This window comes from Magnolia sinica, chromosome 1 (genome assembly GCF_029962835.1).
Source record: "Magnolia sinica isolate HGM2019 chromosome 1, MsV1, whole genome shotgun sequence".
NCBI lineage: Eukaryota > Viridiplantae > Streptophyta > Magnoliopsida > Magnoliales > Magnoliaceae > Magnolia > Magnolia sinica.
The window spans coordinates 24,750,074-24,775,424 of NC_080573.1; the positions used below are offsets into that span (position 1 = coordinate 24,750,074).

Sequence of the window (25,351 nt, forward strand, 5' to 3'; positions counted from 1 at the left end):
GTTTTCATTCCAGTTGATCATCATGGTGTGGCCCACCTTTGGCACGTAACCGATTTTGTACAATTGTGACACTTTTGCTAGAAAGAAATCATTGTATCAGAAAATAACATCCAGGCAGGCCCTGGTTCAGTTGAATGGGGATAATTTCTTTAAATTTCCACTCAACTTCTATTTTTGGGCAAAAAATAGAAAGCTCCAAAAATGATATTTTGCTGATTGGGTCAGCGCATGCTTTTTGGCCCCCATTAAATGAAAACTTTTAATTTAATGTATTCTTTTTGTAAATTTTTCATTCCTAAATATGTAAATATATGTGTTTAGGCATGTCCTGAAGTTTCACTGAAAAATTCCACCATTTTCCTCATGTTTCCCCCTTTTTTCCTGCATTTCCGGTTATCGGCGATATTATCGGCGATAACGATATTATATCTTTATCTCCGGCCAGCGAAACTTGTAGCGACACCGACAACTCGAACACTGCTTGCAGGCCAAATGTAAGGATTCAGACCGTCAGAATTTGACCTAATTACAACCTCGGATCAGGGAAAATTTCTAACACATGTCAGTGTACTTATAGCCCTGATCGAGTACTGGTGACCGTTGAACTGAAACTAGTCCGCTACGGTCGATCTCTAAATCCGATCGGACCGAAAACTCAGCTTGACCTAGATCCAATGTTAGGGAGCTTAAGTCCGACCGCATGCAAAAAAGGGGCCTCTAAAAATGCTTCGTTGGATCGAAACAGCCGCTATTTGGCTGTACCCTAAGTATACCATGGCCCTGGGGCCATTCCCATCAGTTCTGGGCCTATATAAAGGCCTTAAACCCTCTCTCTCTCATTCCATACGATTTTGCAACCCTAGGAGAAAGAAGAGAGCAAAGAGAGAAGGAAAGAGAGAGAAAGTGGGAGAGAGTTCCGGGTATCCGAGCCCATCGCTCCACGTGCTGAATCGACCTATCTGCATCGCTATACCGGCGATTCTGATTCCATTTTTGGGTAAGAAATCCTAACCCTAATCTGTTTTAGGGATTCAGATAGAGTAAATGGTGAACTAGCTTAGGTTGTCGTTGTGTCGTAAACAAAGACTTAGTGTTTAAACTTCGTTACGCGTTTACCGACGAAAGGTGCGAACTATAAATGTTTAGGTTATGGTTTTCAAGGCTTTCAATGTCAGTTAATGATTTATGACTGACTTGATTGCTGTCGCATGTGCTTAGATGCAATGATTTCCGTTTATTACATATATTGTGAACAATGTTGAATATAATACATTCCATGTATTTGTTGAAATATTTAGATGAATATGGAATTAGGATTTGTGCTTGCTATGATTACCTGAGTAAGAGTACGTGATTGTTGTACTTGTGGCAACTCCTCGTGAAAGGATTTGCTACAATATATGTTATAACTAATTTATTATATGTATGTTGATATGCGTAGTCTAAGTGTTTGATAAAATGTCTAAATGAGAAAATGTTTGATGAGAATTGTATTTAATAAGAGTGTTGAGATAGAATTCTCAGCTACCTTATCTATACGTATAGTTTCCTTCATGTAACCTAAATTCCGAGTATGAAATTTATGGATGAAATGCAATATATGGTAATATGTACAATGTGTTCGATGAAATGCTCGAATGAGATTTATGTTGGGAATGTTTGTTAAATGCCTATATGATCATCACATGTCTTCAAATGTTGCATTTGAATATGATTGGGACTGCTACGTAGTCCAGGTAATCGGTAACAATTCTTGTTTGAGTGGCCGAGCTAGTCTCATCACATTTGATGCGTTCGGTGAATCCGAGTCCTACAATGATTGTCGACAATGGTTAGCGCTCCATGTCAATTAATTCAGCGTACGCTCGTACCAATCGAACTTGTCAAGTAACCCGATTTGCCTACTGTGTGTTCACCATGTATGGACACTACTGCTTGAACCTAAGGTACCAAACTTACCAGTGAAAAGCCCGTTTAACCTTGGTACCTCAATCTGCTAAGATTCATGAGCCGGGCATGGTGGTATGGGACACCGTGGTTGAGCTGTCGGCCTACGCTGGGGCGACGAGCCTCCCCGTAGTGACCAGTGAGCAACTCAAACTCGTGAGCCGAATACGGTGGTATGGGACACTGTATTCGAGCTGTTGGCCTACGCTAGCGTAGCCTGGCTGTGGTCCCCAGTCGGATTGACGACCCTAAATGGATCAATGTTGGGTAAATGATATAAAGGGTGGTACCTTAGCTTCACAATCCTGCTGTATGAATAAACCTAAGTAAGAACCCGGCTAATCACGTGCATGCACCGCATTACGTGTGCCTTTGGCGTAGCAGGTCAAGTACTGAGGAAGGGTTGCATGCTGCGATCGTGAGATGAAGTCACTGAGGGAGCGCAGGCGATGGCATGCATCATTATTTCATATCATTCTTGCATTAATAAGAGTACTTAGGACCTGATTGTTGTATTGCGTTATCATTACTGCTTGACTGAATTGATAACATGTTAACCTTTGCTTTATTGTTCCAGTGAGTTGATCAGTCACTCCCACGTTACAGGACGGTGTTTTAAACACCAACCAGACTCTGTTTTAGTTTCAGATGACGGTGATGTTTGCGAAGCGGAGCCAGACTTTTATGATGATGAGGAGGGTTTCTCCTATATGTAGCTATCAGGCGGGTCTATGTAGACCATGTTCTAATCGACAAGGTTACAGGGATGCTGATTAGATGTCAGTACACTTGTTATTTGCACCTTTAGAACACCCATGTATCTTCATTTTATTCATTTTTGGAGTATACATGTATATATTTAACCTGAAATCATGTTCACACTATGGAGACTTACAACAGTTTATATATTTTATATATTTATCACAGCCTTCCGCTTGCGAAAGTTAACTGTCTCTGGAGTATGATATATTGTTTTGATATAATCTCACTCATGTTTAATGCACTAATATGAATAACATTCAATCATCATTATCTATGTTGCATAAGTGATGCGTTGGAACTCGGGAGCTGAGCTTCTGCTCGACCCTCAATTTTCAGGGCGTTACAATGCATTTCCTTAAAGCGTAAATATGAATAATATTGTAAGAACAGGATTAAGATCTTGTTTACAGCTACCCACCTCATCCTCCTCAGATTCACTCTCAGAGGAGCTATCACTTGATTCAGCTTTCTTTTTGGAGGCAACAGTAGGAACGTTCTTTGAGGCAGGCACAGTCACTTTCTTTGCTTGGGAGACAACCTTTTTCTGTAAAAGTGTAACAAGTTTGAGTTTTCATCAACCAGCAAATAATAGTGCATATACCTTGAACATTTACAAGCCTAAAGCAAAGAAAAGACGGAATACAACCCTAGGGTACACATAAATCGTCCTAAAAGTTTAAAGCCACAGCATACCTCATCCTCATCGGATTCACTCTCTGTGGAGCTATCACTTGATTCAGCTTTCCTTTTGGACACAACAGGAGGAACATTCTTCACAGTAGGAGCAGGCACTTTCTTTACTTGGGAGGCAACATTTTTCTGTGTATTCTGAGCAAGTGTCAATAGCACAAAACCCATAGAAAAGTTAAAACATCTAAAAGCAAAAGAAAGAGCCAGCAACACTAGTACCCACATTGTCCTCATCTGAGCTGCTGTCAGTATCGGAACTGTCGCTTGATTCTTGTTTCTTCTTGGAAACTGCAGCAGAACCATTCTTAGCAGCAACTGCTGGCAACTTTTGGGATGGGATGGTAACTTTATTCCCCACTTCCTGAATATGCATTTATAAATATCCTTACAATAAATTACATTTAAAACCATAATAACATGTCATATTCATAAATCTAAAATGTGTTGAGTAATACACTCCTAGATACCATCCAACTTTTTTTGTTAATGGTAACTGATATTTAATTCAAGGCAGACCAAAAAGATTACATGATGCAGTTCCAAGAACCCAAAAAGACTTCCCAAATACATCCATTGAAAAGATTAGTGCCCAAAGCCCAGTGGATAACCCTGCCGTTTACCATCGAATGAAATATGTGAAATCAATAACTACAACCATGTTCAAACAGTCCAATGCACTCGTACAATTTTAACAAGGAAACAGTCAGCATTTGAATTGTGAAAACACTTGCTTCCTCATCAGAATCACTTTCGGAGCTGCTGGCTTGCTTTGATTTCTTAGTTAGAGCACCGACAAAGCCATTCTTCAAGACAGCCTAACATGGGTATTAGTTCCACATTTAATGTGGAAGATCTTGTACTGTTTCATGGACCTTCCCCTAACTCTCGCATGAACTATGATGATGATGCCTCTAACCTATCCCATTACCCATGGCCATTACCTCACCCTTCTTCTCAACTTTTACCACCCGTACCATCCATACCTACGGGAAGAAAAGAGATAGAAGATATCTTAGATAAAGAAGCAGTTTCCACATGACATGGAGGTTACCAGGAGTACCTTGTCAAGTGGAAGGGCAAACAAAAGTAAGACGGTATGCGGATCACAGAGGCAGAACTTCAGTGACGAGACCCGGATCTCCTCGAGCATCACTGCAGCTTTATTTCGCCAAAGGCGAAATCTCCTCAACCAAGGGAAATTGATGAGGACATCATAGCACCATACCAGAGGAGGAGGGCTGAGGCAGTCTCCTTATGGCTAGACGACCATTACATGGGACCCACTAGGCCCAATTCACATTCCTAGCCACGTTGAAGACCCCATGTGCATGTTCATGCATCTTTGAAAACCTCACATTAGGAAGATGCACGTGAGCTGCATATAGGAGCGTGATGGACACATCGGACCGTTGGATTGGGTGAACACAATGATTGGACCGTTGGATCATCATCATCGGATATCTTGATCGTGGACCCCTGTGAGCCACAAAATAATTTAGTTGATTAGATTGTTTACATGCTTGTTATTTTTGGTATACCTTATATTTGTGTTGAAGTTAGGTAGTTAGGAACAACTTTTAATTTATTAAGCGTCTTTATGTTAAGAATTTTATCTAAGGGCATCTTTTTGTAAAAAGTTTTTTTTGATACTATAAAGGAGAAAGATGGGCGTGTGAAACCCTAATGCCATTATTTTGGGGAAAAAAAAACTGTGTTTTCTCTTCTTCATGTGATTTGAAGAATACTCCTTGTGATTTGGAGCTTGGGTGCGGTGTGATTCTATTCCTCATTCAACGGAGGTGCGAGACTTCCATCCATCATCTTCTTTATCTCTTATTTTCTATCCAAAAGATGTATTTTTTTAAAAACTCCATCTCTTTTCTTCCTTCCCTATTCAAGACCATCCAAATCATATTTTTCTTTAACTTTTCATCATCCAACTTCAACCCCAACTGAAATCAACCATTGAGGACCTAAAAACCCTAGCCAACGACCCACACGTGCAAGCCCCTAGGCTAACCGTATAGACAACCGCTCAATCCTTTGATTTCCCCTTGCTTCCCCATTAAAACTCATTGATTCCTCATCCATAACCTTTACCTAAACCCTAGATCCCTAATTTCCTATTTTCCTCAATTTCTAAAAACCCTAATTCTAAAATCCTCAATTCTCATGAACCATAATTTTTCAAATTTCAGATTTTCCCATTTCTAACTCTAATCATAAAGCCTACAAATCTGTCCCTTGAGTGTCGAATATGTTTATGCTAAATTGGAAGTTCTATCCTTCCATTGGGCCTAGTTTTAATTGATTTATATGATTTCTTAGCATGCGGGCATGTGATTTAAGTTAAATCAGATTTTATTTCCTATTGTTTACTCTTAATTACTTGGTGGGTTAGCATCTTTTGTTAATTGAATTACTTTATGGACTCTTTCATAATCTCCATGTTGCATGTTAGCATTAAGTCATGTGTCCTGCATCACAGACCCAGGCAGATTTTTTGTAGGAGCGGGCTCCTAAAAAGTAAAAGAAACGAATCAACTTTGTGCTTAAGTAGTATGAATAAGGCAGTGACTGTGAGACGTATGCTTGTGATTCATGAATGAGCTTCCAGATATTTTAAGCGAATAATCATTCCCACAGCCCCACTAGAACAACTAAGACACCTTTTAATGGTCAGCTGCTGTTGCTGCCACATGATGGAACAACCATAATAAAATGGAAAAATGTGTAAGGATGGACCATAAATAATGGATATTTTTATGCCAACAGGTGGTGTTATATTACAAAATGTAACATCATAAATAATGGATGTTTAAAAAGCCATAGTCAACACAACAGTAGCTATTTGGCCATATAGCTTCAATTGTTTCGGAAGTAACTACCATCATTTGCTACATAACACGACACAGAGTAACATTCCCATTATAACTAGCTTTATGATGTCTTTTAACCCTGCAACTAAGATTATCAATTCCCTGCTCACCTCATCAGAAGAAGATTCCTCACTACTGGATTCTTTTGCAGGTGGCTTAGTGGGCTGGGTGTCCTTATTGGGGGCAACTTTAACCTGGAAAGAGAACTTGTTTGATAATGCACCAAGTAGAATATATCCCCTACAAATACTGATCAAATAATTCACATTAAAAAGAGTGATGAAAAGATACTACATGATGAAATTCCAAATTCACATGAAACTATCACATCTGCTCCAGTCAAATGAAAAACCAATATAAAATTCATACAACACAAGATGCATTCTTCAAAGTAAATAACCCTGAAAGAAATTGTCTAACATTTGCATAATGGCACGAACACCCACTAAGCTGACATAATCAAGCATGCCTTTTGAGATTTCTACAGTAGCAGTACAACAGATGCTGTGAGATAAAAGCACTAGCCACATAAAGCTACCCTCACGTGCAAAAGAAAACTATTTCATTTGAGCGAACCTCTTTTTCAGATTCAGATGAAGTTGTATCCTCTGAACTGCTAATTTCAGGTTTCTTCTTCAGTGCCACTTTGTGAGAATCTTTCGACTTCTTGCCATCATTCTGCTTCAGGATTGCTGCCTCTACCTCTCTCTTCTGCGTTTTGGCATTGGCCGGTTTCTCAATGGCTTCTTCTGCATCTCTCTTACCTGAAAATCAAACAAAGCCCATGTCTTAAAATCATCAATAAATCATGGATTATAAGTCAATACGCGCTTAAAAAGAAGGAAAATTCCAACCTTTCTTCACAGATTTCACAGGTGAAACTTCCATGGGGGTTGCAGCAACCTACATTATGGCAACAGAACAACAATCACAATGACAGTACGGAGAAATGCATTTAAAGAAAAAATTATGAGAGGAAAATTACCTGGGCTTTGGATTTTTTGTTGGATTTTCCCATGCTGATGTGGTGAAAATCAACTTAATTTACGACTTTAACTAGAAATTAGAGATAATGGTGAACTAAATTGCCTGCAATAAGTAGAACAGATAACAAAAACTCAAATGCTTGGTCAAAAGAATAACAAAAAATCACATCCACTTATCAGTTTCAGACACTTGCAGCCAATAATAATCGGTGAAATATCCAAAGAGAAACAATATCCATACACCAATGACGCAATAACAGCAAGATTTATGGTAATGCCACTGAAAAATGAGCAATAGACATGCCGTGTTAGGACGAGAAACAGGAAATGTAGCAAAATATGCTGAAATAATCAAGTCTATATATATATATATATATATATATATATATATATTAAAATGGCACTTCCAATCAGTGTTCCAAATATCGGTATCGCGCTATGTATCGCACCCTTGGGATACAGATACGTATCGGTTATCGCACGGGATATATTGTTTGTATCGCATAATTTATCACACTTTTTATGAAACATGGGGAAACATTAAGAAAATGGTTGAATTTTTCAATGAAACTTCAGGGATTGTTTAAAAGGACCTCAATACACACTTTTAAATCATAACATCTCAAAAAGGTGTACATAGTAAATTTCCTTTGTATAGGGTCCTAAGCTATGCGATGTTTAACTAAACTAATATAACTATATTTAAATTGAATGCATGACATTTATAAATGTATCAAAGACATGTATGAAAACACAACCAATTCATTGAAAAGCAAAAGAATAAGTAAAAATTGAGAAATATACGTATCAATGATGGGGACTGGTTGTGGCTACAGAAACCGTGGTAATCGACCATTAAAAACTTCTCATGGGCCACAAAAGTTTTAGATCAATCTAATATTTGTGTGGTCTCTTCATCCACATCTTTTCTAGTAGTATGGCCCATGTAAGATTTGGATCTGCTTCATTTTTGGGATCATATCCTAAAATGATCTTTCAAAATTATTCAATGGTGTGGAATTGGGATCATATCCTAAAATGATCTTTCAAAACTGTTCAACGATGTGGATTTAAGACACATACATCACCCTTGGCCCCACAGTCAGGTCCCACCCACCTCCTTGGATCCAAGTCTCGGGTGCATGTGAAAGCCTTTTCCAGGAAGTTCATGCGCTAGAAACTTTAGGTGGGGCCCACCGAGATGTTTGTGAGCAATCCACCCCACCCATCTGTTTTGTGAGCTCACTTTAGGACATTGTACCAAAAATGAGCCTGATCAAATACTCAAGTGGGCTGAAAAGGTGAGGATTGAACGTACACAGTTGAAATATTCGTGGGGTCACAGAAGTTTTGAATCAGGTAATATTTGTCTTCTCAGTTCATCTCAGTAGGAATGACGTTATGAACGGTATGGATGGCATCAATGTCGACCCAGGGAGGTTTTAACAATAGGAATTTCCCTACCCACCTTTTCCTTTAGTGTGGCCCACTTGAGTCTTGGAACCTGGTCACTTTTGGTCCCCAAGTTCTAAAATGAGCTCACAAAACGAAAGGATGGGATAGATTTCTCACAAACATTACGGTGGGCCCCACCTATGTTTCCAACGCAGGAACTTCCTGCTGACAAAGGCTTTAGCAGGAAATCTGCAGAAGTGGATTGGCTGGTGTGTTGACGTCAACAAGTTCCGTGGGTCCCACCATGAGGCATGTTTTATATCCAAACCGCCTGTCCATTTGATGAGTTCGTTGTATGGGTTGAGAAGAAAATTAAGGCAGATCCAAATTATCAAGTGGACCACACTGCAAAACATAGTGGAGGATTGAACGTCTACCATTGAAACGGGTCACAGAAGTTTTGGATCAATATGATATTTGTAGTCTCTTCATCCAGGTATGTGTGACATTATGAACAGATTGGATGGAAAATAAATGTTATGGTGGGCCCTACAAACGTTTTAATGGTGAGAATCATTGTCCCACAACTATTTGATGAGTGGTCCACTTGCGCTTTGGATATGACTCATATTTGTGCTTATGATCTAAAATGATCTAGCCAAATAGATGAACGGGGTGGATATAATAAATACATCATTGTGTGGTCCATGTAACTTTTATCTCCTTTGAACCATTCGTACAACTCGGAGCATTAGCGCTGTCTTCGCACCTCACAACCTGTGTGGTACAATAGGCAGTCCTGTCACAAGATGTGTGGGGTCCACCTTGTTATATATATTTTATCTAGGCCGTCCATGTATTTTTTTCATATAATTTAAGCATATTATTCCAAAAATTAAGCAGATCCAAATCTTGGGTGGACCACACCACATATTAAGCAAATCCAGATCATTAAATGGTAAATGTTCATTAATCACTGTTTGATGTGGTGTGGTTCACTTGATATTTTAATGTGTTTGATTTTTGGGAGCACTGAGTTTTCTCAGTACAATAAAGCGTACGAGCAACTCAGTACGCAATCAGATTTCTAAAGGCTTCAGCGGAAGCCGCGTTTCAAAAGAGGGAAGAGGGTTTTGGAGCTTCCGGAACCCTAAAAATCTCAAATCTTCTCATATGCCCGATTTCTCATCGAAATCTCAGTGGTTGCAAAAATCCCTTCGCGGAAATCTTCATTGCAAAAATCTCTAAGTCTACAGGTACTAAAATCCTCCCTCCAGTTTTTCCTCTTTAAAAAAAAAAAAAATTTCCTTTTTTCGCTTTTTTGGTAATTACGAACCCCACAGATCCAGCCTTTTATCACCATAGTATCGATGATATCCACGATATCGAAGATATCGCGCAATATCCTACGATATATCGCGCGATACAATCATTTTTTCTTCTTTTTTTTTGAACTTTCGAGCGGTTTCGTGAGGGTTTCGTGTCACTAGGCAGTGATAACGATAATATTGGCAGATATATCGGCCAATAATATCGATATTGCGAACACTGCTTCCAATAATAATGCTCCCAACCTCTGATTTCATGTTCTTAAAAAAAAAAAAACACTTCTGAGCGACCATTACTTAAACACAGGATGTGGTGTGAACAGTCAGAAACATCCTAATGTTAAGATGGCGGGTCATTCATCAAGGGATTAATAACACCCATGTGACGTGGGACCATGTATGTATGTGGTTAGTGACTTCTTTACAGTAACTCACTTCCTCCCAAGAAATTTGTTTTCAGCAAAAGAAATGTAGCTATTATAATTTTTTTTGTAAAGTATTGTGTTACTTACGAGCCAACATATCACGCCCTGAAATTCAGATATAGAGTGTGCACCATCAGACTTGAGTTATGGCACATGACTCATACACCAAGTGAATTCAAACCATTTCTTCATACCATTTTCCAGGGGCTTAGTTACAATGTACACTAAGTTCAAAATCTCGAACATCCACCACCAATATAATCTATAGGCATTTACTCCGCACATTTATAACATTCACAAAAGCTAAGCATTGTACCACAACCCACCCATTTGGGGCTTTATTTAACCATTGACTAACAATATCATAAAATATTCAAAATTTCCCAACTATTCAACTAAAATCGGCTCAGAAACATAAATTAGCATAATTCAACTAGATATGCTGTTGATTTAACACATTCAGCTCATCTTCATCAAGATAGGGCCATTGCCATTGTGTATCGTCCATTGGTTCACCTTCCTACCCTGAAACTTAAGCAGCTGTTTCATTGTCCACTAAATCTGTATGGTTTTTCCATCAATATAACGCCGGCTGGTCAAGCCCAGTGAGTGAACCCATCATGGTCCACGCACGTCATAAATAAAATAGGAATACATAAATGTCATTAGATGGATCTATGTGTGAATGCATCAATTGTGTTGATCAGTCTACTTACTTGAGTTGGATTCCATCAACCCGCATCTCCCCTTCTTGGGTAGGCTTCCACATCTTGTGGGCATCCAAGGATGGACCCCTGGGTCACCAAATACTGTAAGTACCTACAGGTCATCCAGGGAGTGTCCCCAGGTATTCAGCGCAATTATGCGATGCATGGTAATGGATATGTGAGAATGACTGATGCATGGTATTAACAATTGTCACATATACATAGCAGCATATGGCATTTCAGTTCTAAGTAAATTCAACAAAACACTCAATAAAAAGAATCACAATCAGCAGAACAATGAGATGACTATTTTAATTACTACGAAGAGGAAATATGTTGGGATCACTCACCTAAAATCTGGTGATGTGGATTCCAAGAGGTTATCCCCAGATCAATCAGTTTACAATCACCTAAATATTAAAACTTAAATCATATTTCTATTAGTATACATCAATGCAATCAGCCCACCCATGATTAATCATTTCCCCAAATCTGGAATATGTATGGAAATCATCGTCATTTACTTTCTTTTTCTACAAAATTTCAGAATAACTTCATCCCAATGTAAGGCACAATCCAATTAACCAAGGTGTTCTGATCATCCCAACATCCTAAGGAAATCAAAGGTTATCAATAATTTCCACCATGAAAATAGGACACCAAAATTTTAGTCAAACAAAACATTTCAGCGTATTACAGACCAGTCGAACTGATCAGTCGACACTATCTTCGATCGGTCAAGGTTCGATCGAAACCTACTTCGATCAGTTGAATTAATCTAAATTTTCACAAAATTTACTGGACACTTTTTGTCCATTTCGATTGGTTAAAACTACTTCAATCAATCAAAATACCATTCAATCGATCGAAATGCCTTATCGACCAATCGAACACATTCTGATTTTCGAAATTAAGTTGCTGGACTAACTGGGTTGTTTTCGACCAATCGAAACGATAGATCAACTGATCAAACCAACCCTATTTGTATTGTCCAGATGATCTGAAATTTATAACTTTTTAATTTTCCTTATTTTCCATGTTTCTCTTATTATAAATGATCCATTGATCATATAGGACAGATCTGAACCATCCATCGACATCACAAAGTACCCAATTTGGGAATGGGTCAATAGATCGCTTAGATCCGGTCCATTCATACTTTCAAAATCTAATTCAAAGTGTAATAGGTATGATTCTACCATTTCATCTTAATGGCCATCAAAGAGTCAGATCTATCCATACTTTCTGGATAACAAGTTAGATCCATCCAAATTAAGCATAAATGGTGAGGATTAGATCCAATCTGTTTGATCATCATCTTAGAATTGAAGGTATAAAATGATTCCTACATTTAGATCTAACTGACGTAACCATTATGAGATCTGATCAATATATAAACGGTTCAAATTAGATCTAACGCCACTGATGATCCACACAACTTATTATACAATATCATGTCCACAATTAGATCGGATTAACATGGCCCATCCAATAATCAGATCAATCCGAAAATTAAGGCTCTGATATCTTTCGGCCCTGAGGATCAAATGATCTGTTCAAATCCATCCAAACACGGTCGGATGCAAAACAATTTAACCCATTCCTAAAATATCATTGCCCAGATCTGAAATTCTAAATCATCTCTTTCTTAAGATTTCTCTACGCATCTATGCAATAATCATGTGGCCGATCCACACCGTCCATTGCACAGACTGGGCAGAAAAATAAAAAAATGAAAATAATATGAAAATAAAAAGATCTCATGGCTACAACTTACCCGATTAAGCCTCTCCTATAATCTCCTCTCTCTCTAGGCTTTATTTTTCTCCTTTGATTTTTCTGCAGGAAACATTTCCCGTATCCTTTTTAAAGAGAGGCTTTCTAGATAAGATAGGATGAGCACATCCTCTCTTATCCAAAATTTGAAATCTTCGTGGCATTTGGCAAAAAGTTATTATTACTGCCCCAAGAATCGATCCCTTAATCTCACCTGCAACCAAGAGTCACGGCAGCAAGAGTCGATCCCTTGACCTCTCTCTCAACTAAGAGTATCTCTACCAACTCAGCTATTGACTTGTTCTTGTTCTTGAATTTTTTTTTTTAATTTAATTAATTACTAATCGCAATTTTAAGTGCACAGAAACTTAGGGTCGTTACACAACACATTGTAAAAAAGGGCACATCCATGCAAAAGCATTGTGTACATGACTTTCCAATACAACCCCGTTTTTCCTGCCAACATGCTGCATGTGTAGGGCTTCAGAGCCATGAAAAAGATGGGCAATGGAATGATGATCACATGGGGCGGAATTCAGTACAGCCCACTCACGGAGTGAGGTACTAGACAGCGGTTTACTTCAACAAACAGATGTTGCCCCCTTAGGGCGCATTTGGATTGTAAGTTGCTTATGCCACAAGTAACTTATCTTAGTTCCTACTTACTAAGAAGATAAGTATGTTTGGTAAACAACCTACTTATCAGCTTCCCCTCCCTTTGGTCTCTCCTATGTCTCTCTTCAGCAACTTATGAAAAGTCGAAAAGTTTTAAAAATTAACTGAAGTGATTAAGTACTTTTAAGTAAAAAAGTTACTTATAACTAATCATAAACCATATTTATTTGAAATAAGTTACTTATCTACTGCTGTAAGTAGAAAAAGTAACTTATTTGGTGGTATCCAAACGGGCCCTTAATGAATGAACACACCTGATTCTAACAATCAGGTGAACCATCCTCTGCATGGCCCACATGTCATGCACACACGACAAGTCAGCAGGTCAGGCGGGCCTGCATGCAAAAGTTAAAATACAGCTCTGATGACTTCTCACGGTGGTCATTACGCCGTTATATAAGGCCTGCAGTTTTCGTTCCATGACACGACACAGATTTCCCATTAGTGTAAAGAATGTACATTTTAGGACAAGCCGATTTTCAATCCAAAGAAACTGAACTTAGAATGAGGAAAAAACAATAAATTACAATTTCTACAGAGAAATCAATATCTATAAATATATAAGAAAATGAATTTCATAGAATTTCTCGACTTTTTCCGATTTCTAATGAATACCAATTCGAAATTTATATATATATATATATATATAAAGGTATATCGTTGCTTGTTCGATCGGGCAAAAAAATGGGAAAGAATCGCTTACCTTGAGATGATCGGGGGGATTGCAGAGAGAGAAGGGAAGTGAAAAAAACCCTAGAAATTGGGTTTTTAGGGTTTTACGAAAGGAGAAACGCGAGAAAATCTCTCGTTTCCATGTTTTATGCGCGCGTGAAGGAGGTGGGTGTAGAATTCGGTCATCTCGCCGCGTTTTTAAGTCGCGGTGAACCGTGCACGGGGCGCGCATGTACGGAGACCCGGGGGAGCGGATTACCTGTGACCCAGGTAACATGGATGTTCCTGACCGTGGGCCCACCTTGATGTATTTGTTGTATATCCACGCCGTTCATCAGTATTTCCAGCTCATTTTAGGGCATAATACCAAAAATCAAACCTCAAGTGAACTACACCGTATACTACACAGGAAACAGTGGTCATTTGAATCCTGCCGTTAAAAACTTTTGGAACCCACCGTAATGATGATTAACCATCCAACCTCGTGATAAGGTCACACAGACCTAGACGAAGGGAGAACACCAATGTCAGCTTGATACAAAACATTCGTGACCCCAAGAAGACTTTAATAGTGGATATTTAATACGACTGTGTGTGGTCTACTGGAGATTTGGATTTGCTTCATTTTTTTTGATAATGTCCTCAAATGAGCTGGAAAAATTAATGGACACGTGGATATACAATACATACATCAAGGTGGGCTCATGGTCAGGACAATATCTGCTAATTAGAGCGGTACACGAGCAAAGTAAGCTCAATTTTTTGCTAGACTCGACTCGAAATTACTCGACTCGACTTGACTCGGCATGAGTTTGAGCCGAGCAAAAGCATGAGTTTGATACTCGTTTTTATTACGAGTAGAGTACGAGCTGAGCAATACTTAACTTAGTACTTGACTTGTACGGTGTGGTCTAGATTTATTATTATTAGTTTTTTGTATAAATTGTTAATATATTTTAGAAATTTATATCATATATTGCTAATATATATTAAAAATTATTAATATATGTTAATATAGCCAATATATGTTAATATAGAAATTGTTAATATTTTAATATAGCTAATATATGTTAAAATTGTTAATATATGTTAATACAATTAATATATATTAAATTTGTTACTCGAAAACCCTGCTCGAATTGGTCTTAAATTCGGACTCGGACTCAAATTCAACTCGAAAACTCGGACCCGACTCGACTCGATTTCTGCTCGTACTCGGACGAGTAAAGCCCGAGCAGAGTCAAATACAAGTAGGACTCGAGCAGTGTTAGCCGAACATGAGCTGGGCAATACTTGACTCGACCCGACTCATGTAAAGCTCTACCGCTAATGATGTTACCCATGTAACACTGAATCCGCACTGAGATCCGCACCCTCCAAACCGTGGGGCTGACTGTAGATCAGTTGTATCATGAATGAAATAAGCCATCCAGTTGCTGTGTATTAAAACTAATCATCCACAAAATAACAGTTGAAATAAAATGATCACAGTTCCATATTCAATGAATATCGAGTGACTGAGATTGTCTGGCCAATTTCAGTGGTTCGATCTGTCGGTTTGGGTGATACAGACGGGATGAGTTGCCGCCATGTGGGAAATGGTGGTAAACTATCAATTTACTCCCATACGAGAAGTCAGGCAAACAGTTCGTTCCGCATGTCAGGATCGTGCCGCATCCCGCTAGGGTCCATCGTTAGAAACTTTGAAGAGATGATTGTAGCCATCACGACGAGTTAAGAACAGTGAAGAAAAAATTTTCAATGGCTCACATTCAACTTTAAAAATCAAAGGCTAAGATCATTACTAAAGCATGATATTGGCAGAGTAGCTTATTTATCCTAGTAACGAGAACGATGACCGCTCAGATCATCTGTTCATCTTAGAATGTGGGTCCCAATGGGTGCGACACACGCTAGCTAATCAGTCGCGACAGCGGCAGAGCAAACTCGAAAAGGAATACCATCTTTTCTCCAGCGGAGTCGTACCCGGGAGAAATTCGTTTGGGGAAAAAGGCTGGTAGGCATCCGAAGCATCGGGTTAATGGGAGGGGAGTGGACCACGTGTTACCTCTGGGCCCTTATCTATTTATTCTATATCCGCACCGTCCATTGTTCATCAGTTTTTCCTGCTCATTTTAGATTATTTCCTCAGAAGCTAAGTAGACCAAAATCTCAAATGGACCACACAATAATGATTAAATGCCACCATTAAAAACTTCTCATGGCACACAAAAAATTTAGATCAAGATGATATTTGCATTTTCTACTTCATCAAGGTCCATGTAAGATTCATCAATAGGTTCGATTGCAAATCAACATTACGCCGGGTGCCAGGAAGTTTTTAATGGTAGGTGTTTAGTCACAACTGTTTCCTATGGTGTGGTTTACTTGAGGCTTTGATCTACTTTATTTTTTGTACCATACTTTAAAATGATCAGCAAATACTGGTGGACGGTGTTGATAAACAACACATGCATAAATACGGCCCACATTAACGGGCAACACCCACTGATGTTTTGCTCGGGTAACACCAAATCCACTCCCACGTGCTAAGGCCTCGCGTACGCCGTTGAATTTGGATGATCATGACTAAATCTATAGACGAGCTTTTGGGAGACGGAAGAACCGTTCATCACGTGACCAATATTTAGGGTGATAGTGTAATCAAAAGCTGTGTGAGTTCACCATGATATCTACGTGACATCCAGTCCCTCCATCAGTTTCCACACAGCTCATGTCCGGAGTTGAATCTGGGATTCGCCATGATATACACATAACATCCGCTCCGTCCATAAGCTTCCGTTGCTCACGAGTTGAGCCCCAGAATAAGGCAGACCGTTGAAACCTTCCCGAATCAACAGAAGTTTTGGGGTGAGGCTGATGTTTGTAATTTCCCCTTATCCCGTTGATATCAACCGCGGCCAGGTTGATTTCATTAGTGGATATTTTCCTACATGCTGTAGTGTGGCCCACTTGCATCTGGAACATGTTTGGGTTCGGATCATAACATGGGCTGCCTCGGAGCGGATTAGCTTAATGGGTGTTACCTTACTGTGTGGGGCCCACCTTAATGAACGTGGTTCATATCTATGCTACCCATCCATATTTTTCAACTCATTTAAGGAAGTCATCCAAGAACTTAAGCGGATCAAAATCCCTAGTGGATCACGTTGTTGGAGAAAGTGGTGAATGACAGGCAAAAGCCATTTAATTGTTACGCCTTTCGTGCAGGTTGGAATTTACCCGACAAGGAATTTCGCTACCTTTTAAGACCAGCATAGTCATAGGCGCCGTTCACTGGGGCTACGGTCACCAACTCCCCCGTCATCATGTCACCAACTTCTTTAACCTTCCGGCACTGACAGGCGTCAACCCCCATACATAGTCTTGCGACTTTGCGGAGACTTGTGTTTTACGTAAACAGTCACCCAGGCCTGATCACTGTGGCCCCCTTTATGAGGAGGCACCCCTTCTCCTAAAGTTACAAGGCTATAAAGGCCCAGCTCAAAACAAAATACCTAGCTTCTGCATGGCCTGACCCAAACTCAGTCAGATCCGGGACCGAGTTTGGGTCATCTGACCCAATCCGATCCGTTGTAACGTTAGACTGACCCGAACCGAGTCTGACTTGGTCAAAAAAACTGAGTCGGATCTGATTGGCTACTGTTCGGATTAAGTTCTTTAAAAAAAATAAAAATTTCACCGTTAAAAACTTTGTAGAGCCCGCCATAATGTTTATTTTTTCATCCAATCTATCAATAACGTAACAACTACATGGATGTAAAGGAAAAACAACTTTCATATTGATCCGAAACTTCCGTGACCCTTAAAAGAGTTTCAATGGTAGATGTTCAACCCCCACTGCTTTTTGAAGTGTAGTCCATTTGATCTTTAGATCTGTCTTATTTTTCAGCCCAAGCCTTAAGACGAGCCTGCCAAATGGATGGACGGTTTGGATATAACACATACCTCATGATGGGACCCACATAATTTGCTAACGTCAATATGCAAAAATACACTACTGGTGCACAGTACACCTGCCAAACGTCAGGACGTCTTGTCACGTCAATGCGTACGCGGATTTTGTGCAAAAGCCTTCTACGAGAAGTTACCGCAGTTAGGTGGGGCACACCGTGATGTTTGCGAGAGATCCACACCTTCCATCAGTTTTGTGAGATCATTTCAGGACTTAAGACCAAAACTGAATAGGATCTAGGACTCAAGTGGGCCGCAATAAAGGAAAATGTGTAGGGAAATTTCTGCCGTTGAAACGTTCCTGGCGTCTATGGTGATGTTTGCATGCCATCTTTACCGTTTATTACGTCATTCCTATTGGGTTGAAATAAAAACACAAATACTAGCATGATTCAAAGCTTCTGTGGCCACACGAATATTTCAACTATAGACGTTCAATCCTCACGTTTTTGGCCCACCTGAGTATTGAATCAAGATCAGTTTTTGGCTTGTGCCCTAGAATGAGCTCACAAAACGGATGGATGGAGTGGATTTCTCAAAAAAAATAAAAAATCACTGTAGGTCCCACCTAAGCTACAAGCGTAGGAACTCGTTGTGAAAGGCTTTCGGCCCGACACGTACACCCGCTACACATCGGAAACGGATTGGCTACTCTCCCTGCCACCAGCCAATGGCTGGTGGTCGGTGATCTATGGGCCCCACCATGATATCTGTATTTCATCAATTTCGTTCATCTATTTTTATAGATTATTTTATGGTATTACAAAAAAAAATGAGATATATCCCAATCTCAATTGAACCACATTATAGGAAACAGTGTTTAATGAACTTCAACCATTAAAAACTTTTTGGGGCCCATAAAAGTATTGGATCAAGCTGATCTTTGTTTTTTCCCTTCATCTGGGTCTTTATGACCTAATCAACAGATTGGATGTCAAATAAACAGTACAGTGGGCCTTAGGAGGATTTAAATGATGGATATCCAATAACTATTGTTTTCCTGTGGTGTGGTCCACCTAAGATTTATATCCCTCTCATTTTTGGGATAAAGCCCTAAAATCATATTTAAAAATAGATGAACGGAATGGATGAAATACATACATCATGGTGGGGCCCACAGATCACCGACTACCAGCCATGGGGCTAGTGTCAGGGGGAGTAGCCAATCCGTTCCCCTACATAGCTTCTCGAAGAAGCTTTATAAATGTCCGTTTGTAGCTAGCCTGCTGCTCTAGTACGTGTCGTGCAAAGACAGCACGGACGCTCCTCGAGCTCTGAGCTGTGAGAACGGTTCAAAGGAGATCAAAGTTACATGGGCCCCACAGTGATGTATTTATTACATTTACGCCGTTCATCTATTTTTAGAGATCATTTTAGAGCATTATCCAAAAAATAAATCATATCTAAAGATCATCTGGACCACACCATAAATATTGGCGGAGATAATGATTTTCACCGTTAAAAAATTTATAGGGCCCACCATAACGTTTATTTTACATCCAATATGTTTGTAAGGTCACGAGTACCTGATTGAAAAGGAAAAATAAATTTGATAAGATCACACGTACCTGAATGAAGAGGCAAAACAATTTTGATATTGATCCAAAACTTCTGTGACCCTGAATAGTTAAATCTATCTTATTTTTTGTCTCAAGCCTTAATACGATATTGCTAAATGGATGAACGGTTTAGATATAACACATACCTCGTGATAAGACCCACAGAACTTGTTAACATTACACCAGCCAATCCGCTTCCGTCTAACTTTGGGGTTTGCCTGTCAAGACGACGAAGCTTTATGCGGATGCCTGCTACGAGTATCTCTCTTTCTCTCTTTCGCATACAGCAATATACTATTTTTCAATGTATATCTCTCTCCAGTTGCCTTCTACTTGCCTTCTTCTTAACAAATAGGGAGAGAGATTCTTCCTTAACAAACAGGGAGAGACAAATATAAAGAGATAGAGAGATAGAGTTGGGCAGGATTTTTTGGCTCCGAATGTAAAGATGTTCACTCCCCAAGTATAGGGTTGTGATGTAGTAATAAATACACACACACGTCCACACACACACGCTCGGAATAGGGCATATCCGAATTCGATCCGAAAATAGTTCGGATCTGGATTACACTACTTATGCTACCCGATCCCGACCATCGGTTCTGTTTGAATCGGGTTGGATCGGGTCCGATCGGGTCGGATCCACCGATTCGGGTATGAAATGCCCAACTCAAGTTACGGGGCTATTTTGCCGAGTTCCTTAGAGAGAGTTGTCTCGCGGCCCCCAAGGTATTCTCTATCTACTCACCTATATCAGTTTCGGGTACAGGTATCCTTTTGTTAAAGGTTGCTCGAGCTTTTTCTGGGAGCATGGCATGTTGACCGTGGGCCTTGGAAAGTTTTTAATGGTGAGTGTTTAATCATTAATGTTTCTTGTAGTATGATTGACTCGATACTTAGACATGTTTAAATTTTTATACCGTGTCCAAAAATAGGTTTAAAAACGGATGGATGGAATGGATATGCAACATTTGATTAAATGGATATGCAACATTTGATTAAGGCGGCCCTACGACTAATGGATGCCACACCAAGCAATGGGCTCTACAGAGCTTTTGCTTGTAGCTGTTTGCGTTCAATCGCCAAGCGCGGATTAGATACTGACAAGGTCAGTATCCAAATCGCTACTGAAGTGACGTCACCAAGCTCTGTGGACCCCACCATGATGCATGTGTTGTATCCATACCGTCCATCCATTTGGAGAGATCGTTTTATGGCATGATAAAAATAATGAGATAGATCTAAAGTTCAAGTGGACCCCACCATAGAAAACAGTGGGGACAGTGACATCCACCGTTCAAAACTTCTTAGGGGCCACAGAAGTTTCCGATCAAGCTTATATTTTTGTTTTCACTTCATCTATCTCTATGTTAATTTATGAATAGGTTGGATCTAAAAAATACATCATGGTGGGCCCTATAAATGTTTCAACGGTGGGTGTGACTGATCCCACGGTTTTCTGTGGTGGGTCCACTTGAACTTTAGATCTATCTCATTCTTTTTCTAATGCCATAAAACGATCTCTACAAATGGTTGGACGGTATGGATACAACACATGCATCATGGTGGGGTCCACAGAGCTTGGTGACGTCACTTCAGTAGCCATTTGGCTACTGACCTTGTCAGTATCCAATCCGCGTCCGCGGGATGACGTGGCTGTGAGATTTGGATATTTAATTTTGGGCCCGCATCCCAAAATTAACTGGAAAAACGGTTGCACATACGTCCAGATGGGCCCACGGTCAGGACCCGATCTGACTGAATCCGCTCCCCACTCGACGAGCCTGGTACGTGCGGCCGGCGAGAATACTCGCGCGCATTCACGCATGTGCTTATTTCACCACAGACGCGGAGACCAACTGCCTCCGACTCTCATCCGCCGTGGCCAGAGGTACGTGTCAAAACCCTCACCCTCCCTCTCTCTGGATTCTTTTTCGTTCTCCAGTTGCAGATTCATGATTTATCTTCATATTTGAGTGGGAAAATGTGGCGGAGAAGACGGCAGCTTTCGATTTCGAACCCTTTTGCTTTTCATTTTAGGTCTTTCTTTTTTCCCATCTTTAGATCGAAATCTATCGATTTTGGGGGAGGAATTATACGATATACGTTGATTCCCAGTTACGAGAAGCGGGCCTGCGTTATTGTTAAGAACCTAACAAATACACCAAAAGCCTTAGGACTGATGGAACACGTTGAATTAGGCTATTAAACCCTTAAGATCGTAACAGTTATGCTGTTATGGACTTCTGGGTCGATTCGGTCAACACGTGCACATCGACCTGTTTTCATTGTGGAATTTTTTAAAAAGAAAAACAATTAACACAACAGTAAGTTGATTCAGTTCGAGCAGAATCCTATCCTCCTGCTCCTTGACAAGGAAAAGATGCAGAGTTCATTGCTGATTTTTCATTGATTCCAAGCATTAAATACAGATTATATCTAACAGTTACCACATCTAACTATCCTCCGTACTACGCGTACCATAACACCAAAAACCCTTAAAAATACTCAACATCATTCCACTACTCCTAACCACCAGCAACACCGGGCAATCACCACTACCAATAACGAAAAATAACTACCTGAAGACGTATATCTGGAATCAATCATCCCCTCTTACAGCAGCCTTGTCCTCAAGGTTGATGTTTGGAAAACGCTCAATGATAGAATGATACTTCTTCCATGTGGTGTCTTCTAGTGGGCCCTCTGCCATTGGATCAAAACCTCAGTCACTGCCCAATTTCCATGCTTCACCATGTGGCGCCTTATGATTGCCTGTGGCAATGACTGCATTACACCCTTCGTAGTAAGAGATGGAAGATCTTCTTGGGCTTGAACATGTTGTCCAAGTTTCTTTTTGAGGCAAGATATGTGAAAAACAGGGTGTCTCTTTTAGCTTGGCGGTAACTCGAGATTGTAGGCTACCGATTCAATTCGTTGGACTATCTTTTATGGTCCAAAGTATCGGAGAGCCAACTTCATGGACTTACGAAAAGCTATTGCGGTTTGCCGATAGGGCTGCAGCCGAAAATTGACCTAGCACCCAATCTCAAATGCTCGTTCAGATCGGTGTAAGTCCGTCATTCGCTTCGTCCTCTCTTGCACCGTCAGCAAGTTCTCCTTCAAGAGAGATAATATGTGATCTTTACTTTGTAGCTCCACCTCCACAACTTGCACCTTCGTGGTGCCAAGGACATATGTTGTTATTTGAGGCAGCTCCACCTCCACAACTTGCACCTTCGTGGTGCCAAGGACGTATGTTGTTATTCGGGGTGGTAGTACTCCATAGACTGCCTCATAAGGCATAAGAAGTGTTGAAGAGTGAAAAGTGGTATTATACCACCACTCAACGCATGGAAACCACCTAGCCCTTTCCTTAGGCCTTCCACTGGTGAAGCAATGTAAATAATTTTCAAGGCACCTGTTAACGACTTCAGTTTGCCCGTCGGTTTGAGGGTGGTAGGCCAAATTCATTTTTAGTTGAGTTCCTTGAAGACATAATAGCTCTTGCCAAAAGAGGCCAGTGAATGTCGGGTCCCGATTACTTACTATGGATCTTGGCATCCCATGCAACTTAAATACATGTTCCACAAACAACTGAGCAACAATGGCTGCTGTGTATGGATGTGTCATGGCCACAAAATGAGCGTACTTAGAAAGCCGATCAATGACACTTTTTCCCTGTAATACGGGCAATTCTTCGATAAAGTCGAGCGAAATATCAAAGCTGCTTAGGTATTGGCAAGGGTTGAAGAAGTCTTGGAGGAGCCACATTTTCAGATTTGTGGCATTGGCAAATATCACATTCCCGAACATGTTGTTTGATGTCCTTCCTCATCCCAGGCCAATAGAAGTTGTGAGCCACACGTTTGAGTGTTTTGTGATATCCCGAGTGTCCACCAGTACGACTTTCATGAAATTCCCTCAGAATTCATTGCCTCAAAGCTGGCGTGGAACTAATTAGGAGTTTTCCATTATAATAAAGTATTCCATTAAGCATAGAATACTTGGAAGAGTTCAAATGGCCATCTCTCCAACATCGTAATTTTTATTTTTTTTATTTTTTAATAAATTTCTAGATCAGCCTCGTACTCCTTTCGCACGTCATTCAACCAAGAGGGAATGGGGATTGATATGGCATTGAGCGTCCCAACATCAGCAACCCTTGAGAGGTCATTTGCTACCTTATTTTCTTTCCTTTTCGTGTACTTGATCATGTAATCATAACCAATTAAGTAGCTTTGCAAGCCACTTTTGTTGGGCATTGGTGACAATCTGCTGCTCCAACGTGTATTTTAAACTCCTTTGATCGGTTCTAATCATGAACCGACAACCCAATAAATATGGTCGCCTTTTTTGTATAGCGATGACAATAGCCAGCAACTCCCTTTCGTATGTTGACAAGTTCAAGTTCCTTGCAACACTTGACTGATGAAGGCAATGGGCCTTCTTTCTTGCATCAGTACTCCACCAACACCTATTCCAGAAGCATCACATTCTACAACAAATTACTTGTTGAAGTCTAACAAGGCTAGAAGCCTAGAACTTGGGCCCGTGTCATAGTTTCCTTGAGGCATTGAAAGGCTTGTTCAACTCCTTCCATCCAACCAAAAGAGTTCTTCTTAAGCAATGCAATTAAAGGAGCGACCACCCTTCCGTAATCTTTTACAAATTTTCTTTAATACCCAATGAGTCCAAGGAACCTATGCAAGGCTTTAGGTGTGATTGGTCGTGGCCATTCCAAGATGCTTGAGATTTTAGTGGGGTCCATGGCCACTCTCTCGTGAGAAATAATGTGGCCGAGATAGTCAATCTTTTCTTGCTCGAACCTACACCTTGAAATCTTTGCATATAGCTCGTGAACCAGTAACATATCCAAGGCAATTTGTAAATGAATTAAATGATCTTCCCATGTTCTACTATAAACTAAGATATGTTCAATAAATACCAATATAAATTTTCGTAAATGTGGTTTAAATATCTTGTTCATAAGACTTTGAAAAGTTGAAGGTGCATTAGTGAGGCCAAATGGCATCACCAAAAACTCATAATGACATTCATGGGTTCTAAAAGCAGTTTTTGGAATGCCTTCTTCATGGACTTGGAGATGGTGGTATCCTGATCTAAGATCCAGCTTAGAGTAATATCATGACTTATGGAATTCATCAAGCAGTTCATCAATAACGGGAATTGAAAACTTATCTTTGGTTCTCTTTATGGAGTGCTCTGTAATCAATGCAGAGACGCCGACTGCCATCATGTTTGCAAACCAACAACATTGGATATGAATAAGGACTCACACTAGGCTGGACGATGCCCACTTCCAACATTACACAAACAATTTGCTCCATCTCATTCTTTTGAAAGTGGGGGTAACGGTAGGGCCTAATACTAACTGGGCGGTTTCCTTCTATTAATAGTATTCGGTAATCATGGGCTCTTGGTGGGCCATGGGGGTAACCCACGTGGCTCGACAAAGACATCCCCATATTCATGTAATAAGGCCTTGAGCTACACCTGATTCGATGTTACTGTTGGTTGGCCATTAAGGTTGTATAACTATAGAATCATTCCC

General features: G+C 40.1%; 2 protein-coding genes across 11 annotated transcripts in view; one reads left to right on the forward strand and one right to left on the reverse strand.

Moving 5' to 3' along the window:
- Positions 1 to 14,407, reverse strand: part of LOC131243244 (nucleolin 2-like) — a 30,277-nt gene extending 15,870 nt beyond the window's left edge. For 4 of the 9 annotated variants that reach the window (XM_058242495.1, XM_058242446.1, XM_058242470.1 and 1 more), the window contains exons 1-8: positions 14,274 to 14,407; positions 7,264 to 7,367; positions 7,133 to 7,181; positions 6,855 to 7,042; positions 6,389 to 6,472; positions 3,623 to 3,760; positions 3,403 to 3,537; positions 3,128 to 3,253 (exon numbers count right to left, since the gene is read on the reverse strand). In XM_058242495.1, coding sequence (XP_058098478.1) covers positions 3,128 to 3,253; positions 3,403 to 3,537; positions 3,623 to 3,760; positions 6,389 to 6,472; positions 6,855 to 7,042; positions 7,133 to 7,181; positions 7,264 to 7,296 — 753 coding nt within the window. In that variant the 5' untranslated portion in view covers positions 7,297 to 7,367; positions 14,274 to 14,407. Of the gene's footprint in view, positions 1 to 3,127; positions 3,254 to 3,402; positions 3,538 to 3,622; positions 3,761 to 6,388; positions 6,473 to 6,854; positions 7,043 to 7,132; positions 7,182 to 7,263; positions 7,368 to 11,128; positions 11,232 to 11,469; positions 11,543 to 14,273 lie in introns of those variants that run through there. The other 5 variants (XM_058242462.1, XM_058242451.1, XM_058242454.1 and 2 more) reach the window with 5 other exon arrangements.
- Positions 14,408 to 21,512: 7,105 nt separating this feature from the next.
- Positions 21,513 to 25,351, forward strand: part of LOC131243283 (uncharacterized) — a 42,010-nt gene continuing 38,171 nt past the window's right edge. Inside the window, exon 1 of one of the 2 annotated variants that reach the window (XM_058242525.1) lies at positions 21,513 to 21,667. The gene's annotated coding sequence lies outside the window, so the exon portion shown is untranslated. Of the gene's footprint in view, positions 21,668 to 21,791; positions 21,817 to 25,351 lie in introns of those variants that run through there. The other variant, XM_058242531.1, reaches the window with a different exon arrangement.